At 43.5% G+C, this 13,455-nt stretch overlaps 1 protein-coding gene across 6 annotated transcripts in view; it reads left to right on the forward strand.

The window, feature by feature from the left end:
* Positions 1 to 1,724: 1,724 nt before the first annotated feature.
* The window catches only part of ARHGAP21 (Rho GTPase activating protein 21), a 111,443-nt gene continuing 99,712 nt past the window's right edge, over positions 1,725 to 13,455 (forward strand). For 2 of the 6 annotated variants that reach the window (XM_031503811.3, XM_085573041.1), the window contains exons 1-2: positions 1,725 to 2,189; positions 2,282 to 2,600. In XM_031503811.3, coding sequence (XP_031359671.3) covers positions 2,514 to 2,600 — 87 coding nt within the window. In that variant the 5' untranslated portion in view covers positions 1,725 to 2,189; positions 2,282 to 2,513. Of the gene's footprint in view, positions 2,601 to 11,861; positions 13,450 to 13,455 lie in introns of those variants that run through there. The other 4 variants (XM_085573042.1, XM_031503812.3, XM_085573044.1 and 1 more) reach the window with 3 other exon arrangements.

Below are 13,455 nucleotides of genomic sequence, written 5' to 3' on the forward strand. Positions count from 1 at the left end.
ACATCTTTTAATGTTATAGGAGAGTGAGAAATAATAAGGGAGCTGGGCAGAACCTTCCTGTAGATTGCCACATGGATAGCAGTATGCTTATTCAAAATATTTCTATGTAATCTCTAGTCCAGGTCAGGTTCAGCCACAAAGTAATCTTTAACATCAGAAATTTATGAGGAACTCAAATTCAGAAATTACCACATATTTTAAACTATATATATACCTTATGAAATCCACAGCAACAAGTAGTATTGCAGGCAAGCACCTGAATCAGTGTGACAGGCTGTGAGTTGTAACACCCTTTTAAACTCAGCAGATGTGACCTGGATTGATAATAATTAGCATATGGGCCTCGAGACTTTTCCTCCAGCTGCTGGAAATAAGCTTGTTCCTCAGTTCTCTGGATACCAGTATTCATCCCTGCTGACAACTCAAGTTGCTGATGGATAACCAGGGCAGGCACCTCTTTTCAGAGATTGCGATCTCATGGGCAAGGGCAGCACGTAAAACAAACACAACCCAAAACATTACTATTGTTTTCAGTACACAAACTAGATACAACGTTTCGTTTCACTCAATTCTTTACCAATTCTTGCAAATGCTTTGTTTTTCTTTGTTCCCTGCCAACCTCCAGGCTGGAAAACACCATCCTAAAAACCGAAATTTCAAATCACATACTCCGATCATGATAAAGTATAGAACATATCTGCATTTACGGCCTTCGTAGCTACCACACAACCAAGTTCACCCCCGCCACTGGCCCAGGGGCAGCCCAGGACTTCGGCCGAGCCCGTCCAAAGCCAGCCCAGGGGCGGTGGCGGTCCCGGTCCTCCCGTAGCCAGGTGCAGGTGGAGCTGGCTGCAGAAGCACCAAATCCTGCGCTAGGGCGGAAAGTCTGAGATCGCTGCTGTGTGATCAGCCCCGCAAACGCCCAGGGAAGCTGCAGCAAACGCCGCCGCCCCAGGCCGCGCTGGCGGGCGGGGGCCGGCGGGGCTCTGCGCTCCCCAGCCGCAGGGCGGGTGCCCTGGACGGCAGCCGAGAGCCAGTTCCTGCCCTCGCCGTGTCGTCTGAGAAGGTGGGTGGAATTTTGGAGGGAAGAGAAACCGCCAGGCGGGAGGCAAGGGAAGGGGACACGTTCCCCCATCAGCAGAGGCAGCGGGAGCCGCCAGCGCCGGGAAGGGCGGGGCGGGGGCAGGAGCCCCGCGGGCCGAGGGCGAGGGGCGGCTGCGGGGCCGTGGGGCGGCGCCGCCTCCCTGCGCGGGGTCGCGGTGCCGGCCCGGCAGTGCGGGCGATGGACACCCTGTTCTTGTCAGGGCGGGGGCCGCCCACGGCTGCGGCGCTGGGACGGCCCCGGGGCCTGCCTGGAGATGGGCTCCAATGGGTCGGGGCAGAAGGGGGGCCGTGCTGGGGCCCGGGGGAGCGATCGCGGCGAGCGGCACCGCGCACAGCCCTGTGCTTTCGGGAGGGCGCTACCTGGAGTGCCCCGCCGCTCCCCCGCTCGCCGAGCCCGGGCCAGTGCTCAGGTAGCTCGGGGAGCCCCGGGAGGAGCCCGGGGGGGCGCAGCTGGAGCGGCGCGATGGCCCCAGCGCCGAGACTCCCTAATCGCCGCCGGCGCGGCCGCCGGCTGCCGCTGTGGAAGCAAAGCGGCGTCTGCACGGGGGAGGCCCGAGGGAGGGGCGCGGGCGGGGCGTGGGGCGCGGTGGTCTGATCGCGAACGGCTCTGGCTACGTAGACGGGGGGAGGGAACGGCCTGCGAGCGGGGCAGACCCGCGTAAGAGACAAAAGCCCGGCACGGCCTCGCTGCTGTCGGAGGGGTCTTTTGTTGCTACTTCTTCATCGGGGCTTGTGCGCTTTCTGCTGCCGCCCCCCACCCCAGCACGCCTCTGGATACAGCCGGGGCGGGAATTGTGAGCCGGCGGCGGCTTCCGCCCAGCCCGGAGAGCGAGCGGCCCTTCAGCCCCCGGTCCCGTTCTCCTCGCCCACCAGTTGATCAAAGTTCGGCTGGGCCGAGGCGGGAGCGGCCCAACCGCCCCCGCCGGCCGCGGCTGCCCGGACAGCGCCGCTCCGTCCTCGCTCCCTCCGGCGGCGTGTGGCGAAGTAGGAAGGAGCGGACACCTCCCGCCTCTCCCCGCTTGCCCTCTCCTCCCCGCGGCTGGGGCTCTGGATAGGAGGAGCCGGAGGAAGAGGAAGATGACGGAGTGGGTGCAATTAGCCTAACAAGGGACGGGCGGCGGAGGCGGCGGCGTCCCCGCGCCGAGAACTGACACATCTGCTTTCTCTCCTCCTCCAGCTATGAAGGCAGCAGCCGGGGAGCGTAGCTGAAGCCCAGGGTCGTTCCGGTGCTCTTCCCTATGGCAACCGCGTGAAGGGGCCGACCCGTCCCCCGGCGGCGGGGCTGGGCTGGCCGAGCCTCGCCTGGCGTGCGCGAGTGGCTCTGGCATTGGTTCCCTCCTCCCGTCCCTTCCCTTCCCCGATGTGGGCTCCAGTGGATTTGCGCCTCCTTTGTAACCGGGAATGAAATAATGGCGACCCGGTGGGCAGTGGGGCCACCCGACGGAGATGGAGACAACGAGCCCCCCCCGGGCGGCGGCAGCGGTGTCGGCGGCCAGGTAGGACCGGCAGAGGCGGGCGGGGCGCGGGCCGGACCGGGCGGCCGCCTCCCGCCGCGGGGAACGGCTTGGCTGGAGCGGGCTTAATGGCCGCTCCCGCCCGCTCTCCCTCCCTCCCGCTCTTCCTGCCCGCCCGCCCCGGAGTTGCTGGGAGTTGGACGCTGGGAGTGGTGCGGTTCCCCGGCGGCGCAGGGGAGGCAGCCGCCCGGCCGAGCGCTGGCCCCGCACTCGGGGCACCGCTCCCAGGCCGGGAGGCGGCGGCGTCTTCGCTGCCTCGCGGGCCGGGCGGCGGCTCCGCTTCCCGCCCCGCGGAGCCGCCGCCGCCGCCCTCGCCCTCGGGACGGAGGTTTTCCCGGGGCCGCCCCTGGGGCCTCTCGCCCCCCCGGCCCCGCGGGCAGAGCGTGGCGTGTCGCTCCCACGCCCAACCTGCCCGTCCTGCAGGAGCGCTTCGCTGAGCTCTCAGGAGTACGGCTTCGTGCCTGTCACATTTCTGTCGTGGTGATTTTCAGCAGAAACAAGGGTCTGGCCTCTGTCTGCTTGACCCCAGTGCTTGCCACTGTCCTGTCCGCAGTCCCTTATATTAAGGATATTTCTATCCACAGCATTCGTTGCTGGAACGATCCTCTGTGTGTTTAGTTCAGAAACTTAATAGCGTGCCCTTTGGTGTCACCGTTGCATGTTTTGACTTGCAAGACAAAGTTTTTAACGCAGAACCGTGTCTGATCCTTCTGTGCTCCCTATTAATAATAGTGTCTCTGAAAATATTAATTTTAGATTCAACAAAATACATATAACAGCTTCAGTGGACTTGTTTTAAGATTTGTCTTAAACTTTATTTACAAAGACAAACCTGATTTTGTATTTCTCAAAGTTGGAGTGTGCATGTTGTGCTGAAGAGAAAGCTGATTTAAATCTGCATAGGGCTGTGAAATGTATGCCCTTTATGTAGATACTCCCCTTTTTGTTTGCTGATACAATTGAGTGATTTTTAGGCATACAGAAATTTAATTGAGAAGTGTGGATGGTTTTTGGTTTGGTTGTGGGTTTTTTTTTTTTTTATTTTGTGTGATTTTTTACCTTAGGCCACTGAGTTTTAGTTTAGTGCTCTCCTTGAATTCACCCTTTTGCCTTGGATTGGAAGTGTCAAATATGGTGTAGGATTTTCTTTTCTGCTGTCATCTCAATTAAGTGGTTCCCACAGTCTCTTAAAGCCAGGTGGGTTAGGTGAGGACAAAATCAGTTTTAAGTAAGAGCACAGAAGATGTTAAGACTTTTTGACAAAATTCAGCTGGAAAACAGTGCCATGTTTGGAGAACTTGTCCTTCAATACTTTTCAGGTAGCGTGGGAAGAAGGAGAAAACTCTGTGTCTAATGGTAGATATTAATATCTGCTTTTTAATTCTGTAACATTGAAACTTCTGGTCTTTGGCACTGGCCCTTGTCATAATCTACCTTGTCCTGTGGTGGTAAGCCTTAACAAGGCCTGTGGCACTTTTGGAGCTCATCGTGTTAAAGCTGTCTAATTGGTGACTACTAATAGGCGTGGAATTGCAAAATGGACTGCTCTGCCTGTTGTTTTGCCAGGTATTTACATGTTGGAGTTAAAATGTAACTGGTAGACGAGGTGTGCTGGGACCTGTGATTGCCTTAATCACAGCAGGCCTGATGTAATCTTTGCTTGAACGTAGACAGCCCTGGTGAATGTCTGATCAAGGTTGCAGTGCATTCTCAGTTGCCTTCTTGTAAGATTGCTGTGGCTTAAAGTTCAGTTTATTATGTTATACCTTTAGTTTCATTGATTTGTGTGAAATACCCAGAGAGTGAAAATTTGTGGCTTGACATCTGCTCTATTTGATGTAATAGTTACTGTACATTGTTTCATGTGCTATATGTGAACAAATCCCTTTAATTGAAGTCTCTCATGTTCGTATTGAGCAGTAAGAATGGCTTTTCTGTTTAAAAGATCAGAAAATACCTTTAATGAAAAACAATTACTAGAAAAAGGGACTTCAGGTTTCAAAAAAATTGCTGCAGTTGCAGAGGTTTATAGTAGTCTAATACTGATGTGCAAGGTATTAGCAATTTAGAGAAATTATTTATGGTTTTGGGACGCTGGATCCCATATGGTGTTTGCATTATAATGCAGTAATTAGGTAATCTATGTTTTATGCTTAGGTGTAGATATACGTACAGCAGACTGTCACGAGGAAGACTCCAGGCATAGCCGTTGTTCACCACAGTCAAGGGAGTTGCAACAAAAATTAGGACTTTGAATCAGTTTAAGTTTTTGGAAATGCGTAACTGTAATCATCAGTGTTTGAGCAAGGACTGAAAAACTTGTGCTCTATCTTCAAGATCAGTGGTCAGACTAAGAAAGGGAATGTTTGACTGAGAAGTGATGCTTCTGTGGGTCTTTGTGTACACAGGTAGAAGAGAGGACATGTTATTTGAGTCCTCTGGGTACCACATAATGTTGGTCGATAATTGTGTTTTGTTTTGGATGCCTGCCTACTCTGATATTAAGTTCTGTTTGGTTACACCTTTCTGTGTTTCCTATTTTTATTTTCACTTCATTTTTTTTAAATTTTCCCTTTGTTGCTGTACCTGGTGGTCTTTCTAAGCACAGAGCACCTCCACTGAAATGATTGTTGCGAACAAAGATTTCACATTCAGGCTTGCATGCTCCATCTGAACATGGAGTGCCTGTTCAATGGGACAGGTCACGTATTCTGGGCTCCTGGGGGAGCTGGCAGAGAGGGCCAGGGACTCTCAGGGCTGTTTGCCATTCTCTTTGAAATCTGACACACGCTTACAAATGGAAGAATTGCTGGGCTTGTGTTCGTAAGGGCAGATAAGTGGGAGCATGTTCTTTCTGGCTTTTAGATTAATAAGCATTGGCTATCTCTGTTCTGTCAGGTTGTAGTGGTATTTTGCTGGAGAGTTTAAGGCCTGCTGAGGTACAGGCAGTACTGCTTCAGTCACAACATCCCACCTACAGGCCTGTCCAGATTCGAGGCTGTAACTGGTGTCTTTGTTAGTGTAAATTTAATTTCCCATCCTTTGCCTAGAAAGGCACAACAAAAAGTAGGGGTTTTTTTCAAGTTTTTTTTTGCTTTTCTGTTTCTACTGTTTTGTATTTAAAGAAGTGCTGTGTCTCTTTGTGGTATACTTTACTGCTAATCTGTATTAAAAGTACATTCTGAATATTAAATGAAGGCTTAAGAAAATATTAAGCACAGTGTGTGTGGCCTTAAAAGCCAATTTTTAATTCTTAACAATGCTATTTCCTTAGTTTATGAACAGTAAAGTGAATACTAGAAATACTTTATCAAATAATTTTATTAAGACTGATATTTTTCTTTTGGTTTGGTTACATGTTTTTATTTTGCTTAGCAGATGAGTTATTAGGAATAGTGAATGGTCTTTAGTGATTCTGTATTTGTTGAAAATTAGGAATACATTTCCAAAGACTTCTGTAAATAATAAAAAAAAGCCGTTTATTAGTACTTGCTTTGTAATCACAAATGTTCAATTTCAGAGAAGAAGAAAACCCACAACATTCTTACTCCTACACCTTATCAGAGAGAGTGCAACTGCGTAAACTGAAGACGAGCATGTGCTGGGTCAGGAACCAGAGAAGGGCAATGATGGCACTAAAAATAGAAAATCATTTGCCTCTTGCTAACAATAATGAATAGATCGTTTACTATTTTAACAGCCTGGTTGGGATGACATTGGTAAACTTCCAAGTGGTAACTCCCAGATGTTACATCTCTCTCCTCTCAGAGCTGAATGTCAGTCTTTCTGTAATTGTGCCTATAAACATGTGTTCTGGAGCTCTGTGTTGGTGGGTATTGATACTTTTTCTATGCCTGATACTCAGAGGCTGGAAGGTTTAATAGTAATGGTAAATATTAGAATTAGAAAAATCCATTTATAAAATTTTATATTCAAATAGTACACAATACTGATTGTTAAAAGTGTACATTACTTAAGGTGTTAGAGAATTCTGCATAAAGCTTCCATTTATTAAATTCAGTATAAATACCAGCCTTACCTGGAGTTTTGGTTGCAGCTGTTCAAAAAGCTTGAGTCAAATCCTGTTTAATCATGCAGGCATAATGCTGACTTCTGCTCTGATTTATGTCAGCATAAGCCTAGATTAATTTGACAAAACATGGACCTCTTCCTTGAAGAAATGTTACTTATTTGATAAGTGACAATATGAAGCGGGAAATACCTTCTTTTTTTGAAGGAACTATCTGCCTTCCAATGCAACTGCACTTAATGTTTTTTCTCAGGCAACTTCTTGCTTTCCAGTTACACAATTTTGTTGATTGTACCACTTTGGCATAGCTGTCTGAAAAAAAATACTTCTGCAAGAGAAATGCAGTGGACTGAGAGTAACTTGAACTGTGGCCACATGAAATAACTGCTCTTACTGCCTGCATTATATGCATTATACAACTGAACATTTTCTTTAAAAGGTTTGACAAACATCAAAGTACTAAGTTGACTTTATCTGCGTAAGCTAGTTTTAATGATTTTTATTAAGATGTAAAAATAACATCTGTTACTTCAGACATATTATTTAATGTAATTTGTATTTACTTACATGCAAAAACGAGAAAACGGTTGGGGAAGAGGAACTATTTCATCTTGCACACTGTATGCATTTGTGATCTTGTCCCTCTTATATCTTTGAAAACATCTTATTGTAGATCTTACATAACCAAATCATAACTGAATAGTATAGGCTCTGAAAAGAGTAAAAGCTTGTATTTTTTTTTTCTTTAATTCTCTGACTACATACATATGTGGCTGTGTAAATGATGATTATAATATAAACATATACAACCTGTGACCTAAACATGTACAACCTGTACAACCTAAAAGAAAAAAAATATTTTTCCAAGGAAATCTAAGTAGCAGTGTTAGGGTAAGCTGTTAGGAATATATACTGGTGCTTTGTAGCTGCTGTTTTGGTTTTTTTTCTCTGATAACAAATGGAAGAAGAAATTGAGGTTTTCTAGCATTCAGATGTTGTATGCTATTCTTCCTTGCAGTTGTTAGTGTGCTAAATTGCATAGAACAGGAAGAAGATAGAAAAAGAATTATGAAATGGTATTAAATGAAAACAAGATTTATTTATGGTGGTTATCAGGAGTCATTGTTTTTAAAAAAGCATGAGTTAGCCCTGGTGTAAATGTTGAGGTTTCTAAACTGTATTGAAACAATCTGAATTGACAGTACTCCTAAAGTCAGTCTGGTGGGCTGTTAGATACAATTCCATGATTGTGGAAGCTGTCTGAGCCTATGAACTCATCAAAACCTTGAATTTAGGGCCTTGCTACAGAGGAAGTGTTTGTCTGCTTGCCACAATACATAATGGATGTATACTAAAAATATGTTATCCTAAGCATAGTTTGCAGACAGTGAACGTGAGTTATGCTGTCTGGTCAGATTGATTTCTTTCTACAGAAATCTTGTAACACTTAGCCTGTTCATAATATGAAATGTAGATTATTGTAAATGCTGTGCTTTTGTGCTGTCCAAATCCTTCTTATGTCTTGTAATTTTTTTTTTTTTTTTTTTTTTTTTTTTTTTGTGCAAAGACACTCCACGGTATTTTCACCTAGTAGTAAGCATACATAGTAGAAGTATAATGGGTAGGAGAAGTGACGTCAAACAAGCTTTGATTATGTTGATACCAGAAGCCTGACACATCTTGTAAACCTGAAAGTGCATAACCTTGGAGTTGCAAGGTGGGATTAAGCTATTTCATGTATACTGTTCCTGGGTACATAAAGGGTATTTAATGGGAAGGCTTCCTCTGTGTGTTTTTTCTTTTTGTTGGGCATTTGTTTTTCTTTGGTGGTATGAGTTTTGGTTGTTGTTTGGTGTTTTTTTTTTTTTTTTTTTTTAAACCATAGTAAAATGCATTTTTCACTTACACTAGTTAGATGGGAGCTCTGGCGTCTCCCTGTTTTTGTTGTTTGCTTTGGTAACAGGGAAACAATTTTCTGACTTTACTTTGTTGACTGTTGGATTTGAAGAGAACACTTCTGGGGAGGTGATACTAGAGTTTAGTGATTGGATCACTTGGGAATAGGATGGTAAAGATTAGGCACAACTGTATGCTTTGTTCTCTGCATCTCTGTGCTGGGGGCTGGAACTACTGCATTTTTCTGAATTGGTGTACCCTGTTATTCTGTGTGGAAGGGAATTGTGTTTAACAGAAAGTGTTGCTGCTTTATATTGTCTGTTCTAGATTTTTGCACTGACAACTTGTGGATAAGTGTTTTAGTGAAGCCTTGTATCTGTTGCTGCAGCTCTCTACAGTCTGAGAGAGCCTGATACAAGATATAAATCATGTTAGTAAATATTTGGTGCTAAGCATGAGAGGTTCTGTGTGGGCATTCTGGAAAAACACTAAACAGCTGTTTAGATTTTTACTCTGGTTTGCAACTCTGGTATACACCTCTGGGAGTGTAGGTAGAGGCTTCTTTGTGTTCTAAATTTCTTTATTTCCATTTGCCAGCAGCTGCTGCTTTGGTGAGAGTGAATGAGGTGCCTCCTTAGAGGACATGGATAATTACAGATTCTCTATTGGTGGAGGGGGGCACTCTGAGATAGACATTTTCTTTCATGTGTGTGTCATTTGCATAATGTGTTAGGACACACAGTATGGACTGCATTAAGCACTAGCAAATATGCTGTAGGGAATAATCTTGCGCTAGCATCAATAAGTTGGCTGGATAATGTAATCTTCCTTATTTTAAACGTTTAGGTTTGTATTTGTCTATTTGAAGGGCCGGGGACAAGAAACAAATAGAAAACCACATAAACTGTACTGAGGAGAGAAATTTTAAATGCTTCTGAGTAACAGTTGCAGTTGGTACAAATAGGTTGAAAAGAGAAACCTGAACCTGTGTGGGGATTTTGGTTTTTGTTTGTTTGCTGTGGGTTTTTGGTTTTTTTTAGTTGGCTGCTTTGTGGGGTTTGTGGTTATTTTTGGGAGAGGGGTTGTTTTTTTTTTTTTAATTAATGTAAATGGCAGTGTGCCCTCCTATTTGTATGTATGTGTATCTCTTTACACTTTGATTAAATACTATTTCTTATTAGAATTTCATTGCAAACCACTCATCCTTTTAAGGACTGTATTTGATTCTCTTCTAGTTAAGTTTTTCATCTAAATATTTGGGGCTTTTTGTGTTGTGAAGTTTGAGACATAAGAGAGTGAACAATCCTGTAATAAAAAGAGTTTAAAAAAAATCATAGCTTCTTAAATTTCCTTAAATGTTAGTGTTGAATATATCTGTGTAGTTCTCTTAGTCTAAGTGCAGGGGCAGAAAAGACTAAAATTCAAATGCCGATGTGATTTAAAACTTCAAAGTGAATAGAGGTCTTGGATGCAACTTGTTCTGTCCATGATGTGAGTTAAAAGAGAATATTTTAAACTCTCAAGAATCCCTTACAGATCACTTGGCTTGTGGCAGATACAATCTGCTCAGTGATACATTCACAGCATTGAGATGGACTACTCAATTTTGAAAACTAAAACGGAGCTCGATCTACAGCTTAAGTTGCAGTTTTATATCAGAAAACTGCACAGGGAGAAGTGCTAAAAAACTAGCTCATGGAGCTGAAGTCATATGGATTTCAAAACCATAACACAATTCCAGTTACTTTTGAGAAAAATACAACATTATAACTTGTTCAAGGTCTATCCAGATGTAATAGAATGTGGAAGAGGTTGATTTCATAAGAAGCTTGATAGATATTTAAATAAAATTCTTTCATTAAAGTCTATGGTAGTTTAGGCATGTTTAAATGTTTATGTCCTCAGTTCCATAATGTTTAAGAGGGCTAGAGGTCGGTCAGTGTTTGCAGGAGTATACAAAGCTATCAGAATTCCCTTTTGATGTAAGAATTGAGAGCTGAAGTATTTTGTTGTTCACTTGGTCAGTAAAAGAAGCAGCAGGTCTAGTATCTGCTCCTCAAGCAGGTGACTCTTCTTACCTGTGGGTTTTGACCTGTTTTTTGTAAGATAAAAATCTGGTTAGGGTTATCTCCAAAAGAAGTGCTGCAGTTTTCATGGAACAAGCTGTCCCATTGCACTTCATGCTTTGTTGTTGTTGTGCTTTTCTTCTAATTTTGATGCAACTTTAATAGGGAGCCTGTGACTCCAGTGACTCCGTGTATAGCCGCAAACATTTCTTACTCACCAATGGCTGTAAAATCTGACTTGTTCCTTCTTGCATGCATTTTAAAGTTTTATTATCCTCAATCATCTTGGTAAAAGATGAGTAAGTAAACTTTGCCCGGAGTAATCAATTTTCATGGCAATTTTTCAGGCCTTCTGCTCCATTCTCTGTATTTGTACTGGTTTTGTATGGACCTCTCTACATACAGTCTCACACTTTCTGTATGCTTTAGTTACATTTTCAAATATGTTGGAGAAGTTGCTTTGGAGCTGCTTGTGAGGTGGGATTTAAACACGGTCTTTCTTTTCTTAAGGAAAAACAAATGAATGGCTTGTGTGCTGCTCTGAGATTATTAAAGTTTCCCATATTGCCAAATTACCAATAATATGGAATTTGGAAGAGTGAAACAAGTGAACATGAACAACCTTCAGTATTCGTTGCAATTTGTGTATCTGAATCAGATGCTGAGTAGTTCAGTATCAGTAAGTAGTTTGGCAAGCTGGTATTCTGTCCTGATATCATGGAGGTGATCTTACAAGCTCATTGCTATCATCTCTTTTGATGGCATTTTAATTTTTTTGAAACATGAGAAGTAGTATTCTTGGTTTTTAAAAATACTGCATACAGAACCAGAATGAGTCTGTGCAACAAAGGGCTTTTTCTGTATGAAAGTGTTATGAAATGTCACATTGTATAATGGAAGCTGGCCAATACAAGTAGTATTTTGTAGACCATGCCCTTTAGGTGTGTTGGTTTTTTTTTTTTTGTTTTGTTTTGGTTTTTTTTGTAAATTCAAAACTGTAGAGGGTTTTGAGTAAGTTTCTTTTCATTTGCACTGTGACTGAGGCTATGATTCATCTGTGTATCTAAATAGGTCTGGTAACTGCTGTTTTCATGAATTTAATGACAATGGAGAGGTAAAAGTGCTTCTTTTGTTGCCTTTATTTGTAGAGAACTTTTGCCTGCTGATAGTTATTCTGATTAGTGAAGATGAATTGTCTATCCAGAAATGCTGAAGGACTTTCTTCAGTGTAAGTTGATACAAAATGTGTGTGTCTTATGTCACATATAAAATACTGAGAGATGATGATTAACCAGGAGCTCATGGGTGAAATCTTAAATGTTCTGGTAGGTAACTCCAAGGATTAAACAGCACCTTAATGCATGGTGTTGTTCAAAAGAGTGAATTGTCATCCATTCCCTAATAGTTTTGAACATCTGTTATGCCTCAGTATATAAATCCATAGTACACTTAGAGCTGGTGTGTCTTGGTCCCATCTCTCTCTGTTTTTCCCCATCTCAGAAACAATATAGTAATGCTGGAAAAATTGCCAAGAAAGGCTAGTTGTGATAATTGAATAGATGAAGTTGTTTTCATATCAAAAGCAAAAATGGAATCTAGGACTTGGCAATTTGGGAAAGAGGGGACTAGAGACTGGTGATGTTAAGATGTTGTAGCTTTCTTTGTCTTCATCTTGAATTTCTATGGATCAGCTCTTTACTATCTGCACCAGATAGTAAGAACTTGGTGGCGTCAGATGAGCATGGTGGGTTGAGATCAAGCAAAAGGAGATGGTCCTTTGCATAAAAATTAATTAAAACTTGTTATTACTCTGCGCTTTAAAATTTTGAAAGCTAAAAGCATGTGTATAGACTGGATATATTTTTGAAAGAGCAATGCATTTAGAGTTACTCAGTACCCTTGTAGTGGAATGAATTATGGATTTGTGAATAATTAAAGCTGGGAGGATAGTCTAGTGATGCTTGTTTCTGTGTTCTTTCCTGATTATTCACAGCTATTAGCATTTGGTCACTGTTACAGCTGGGCTACTTCAATCTTTGATCTCATCTACAGGTGTTGTTATATGTTACAGTGCTGAATCCGTTCTAGCTCATCAGGATTCCTTCTGCTTTCAGGAAATTCTGTACCAAGCCTGATGAAACAAGGCAGCTGTTGGTGATCAGCAACAGGAAATGGAGTTTTTAAAATATTCAGGACTGGGCCTATTTTTGCTTCTTGAAGATACCAAACTTATGTCTGGTTTTACTCGGTTTTGTTAAAGCTGTTGCATCATATTGGTCTAATGTTCTCCAGTTTTAATAAGCTAAATGAAATGCACCATTGCTGGCTTTTGTGTCCACTCTATCTCTTCTCTATCCCCCTCCCAGCTGAAGGAGAGCTCAAGATGACTGGGAATTGTACACACAAGTTATGTATGCTGTTGTACTTTCATTTATTTTCTACTTGTTTGCAGTCAGGCAAGTGCTTTTTTTGCCTGTAGAATGGTTTTCTGTTCCACCTTTTTAGTGGCCTGCATTACTTTGCAGGACGTAATCTTTGATTCCAGGTCTTTTTGCAGCAGCAAACTCAATAAACCACTTAGATCCTGTGGAAAGCTCCTTTCTCCTTTTGTGGTGAATGATGCTTCTGGGACTTCAGTTTCCTGTGGAATAGTTACTCCTCTTTCACTCTATTTCTACAGCTTAAGGGAAGGAGATAGCACTTTCAGAGGCTACACAGCAAGCTACATAGCTCCAAATGGATCAGTCTGGGTGATGTAGGGAGAGGGAAAGGACTGGAGGGAGCAGCCCAAAATGAAACTTCTCCCCTTCCCTAGTCCTGAAAATCAATTATCCAGAAGGTAAGA

This window comes from Lonchura striata, chromosome 2 (genome assembly GCF_050655825.1).
Source record: "Lonchura striata isolate lonStrDom1 chromosome 2, ASM5065582v1, whole genome shotgun sequence".
Lineage (NCBI taxonomy): Eukaryota > Metazoa > Chordata > Aves > Passeriformes > Estrildidae > Lonchura > Lonchura striata.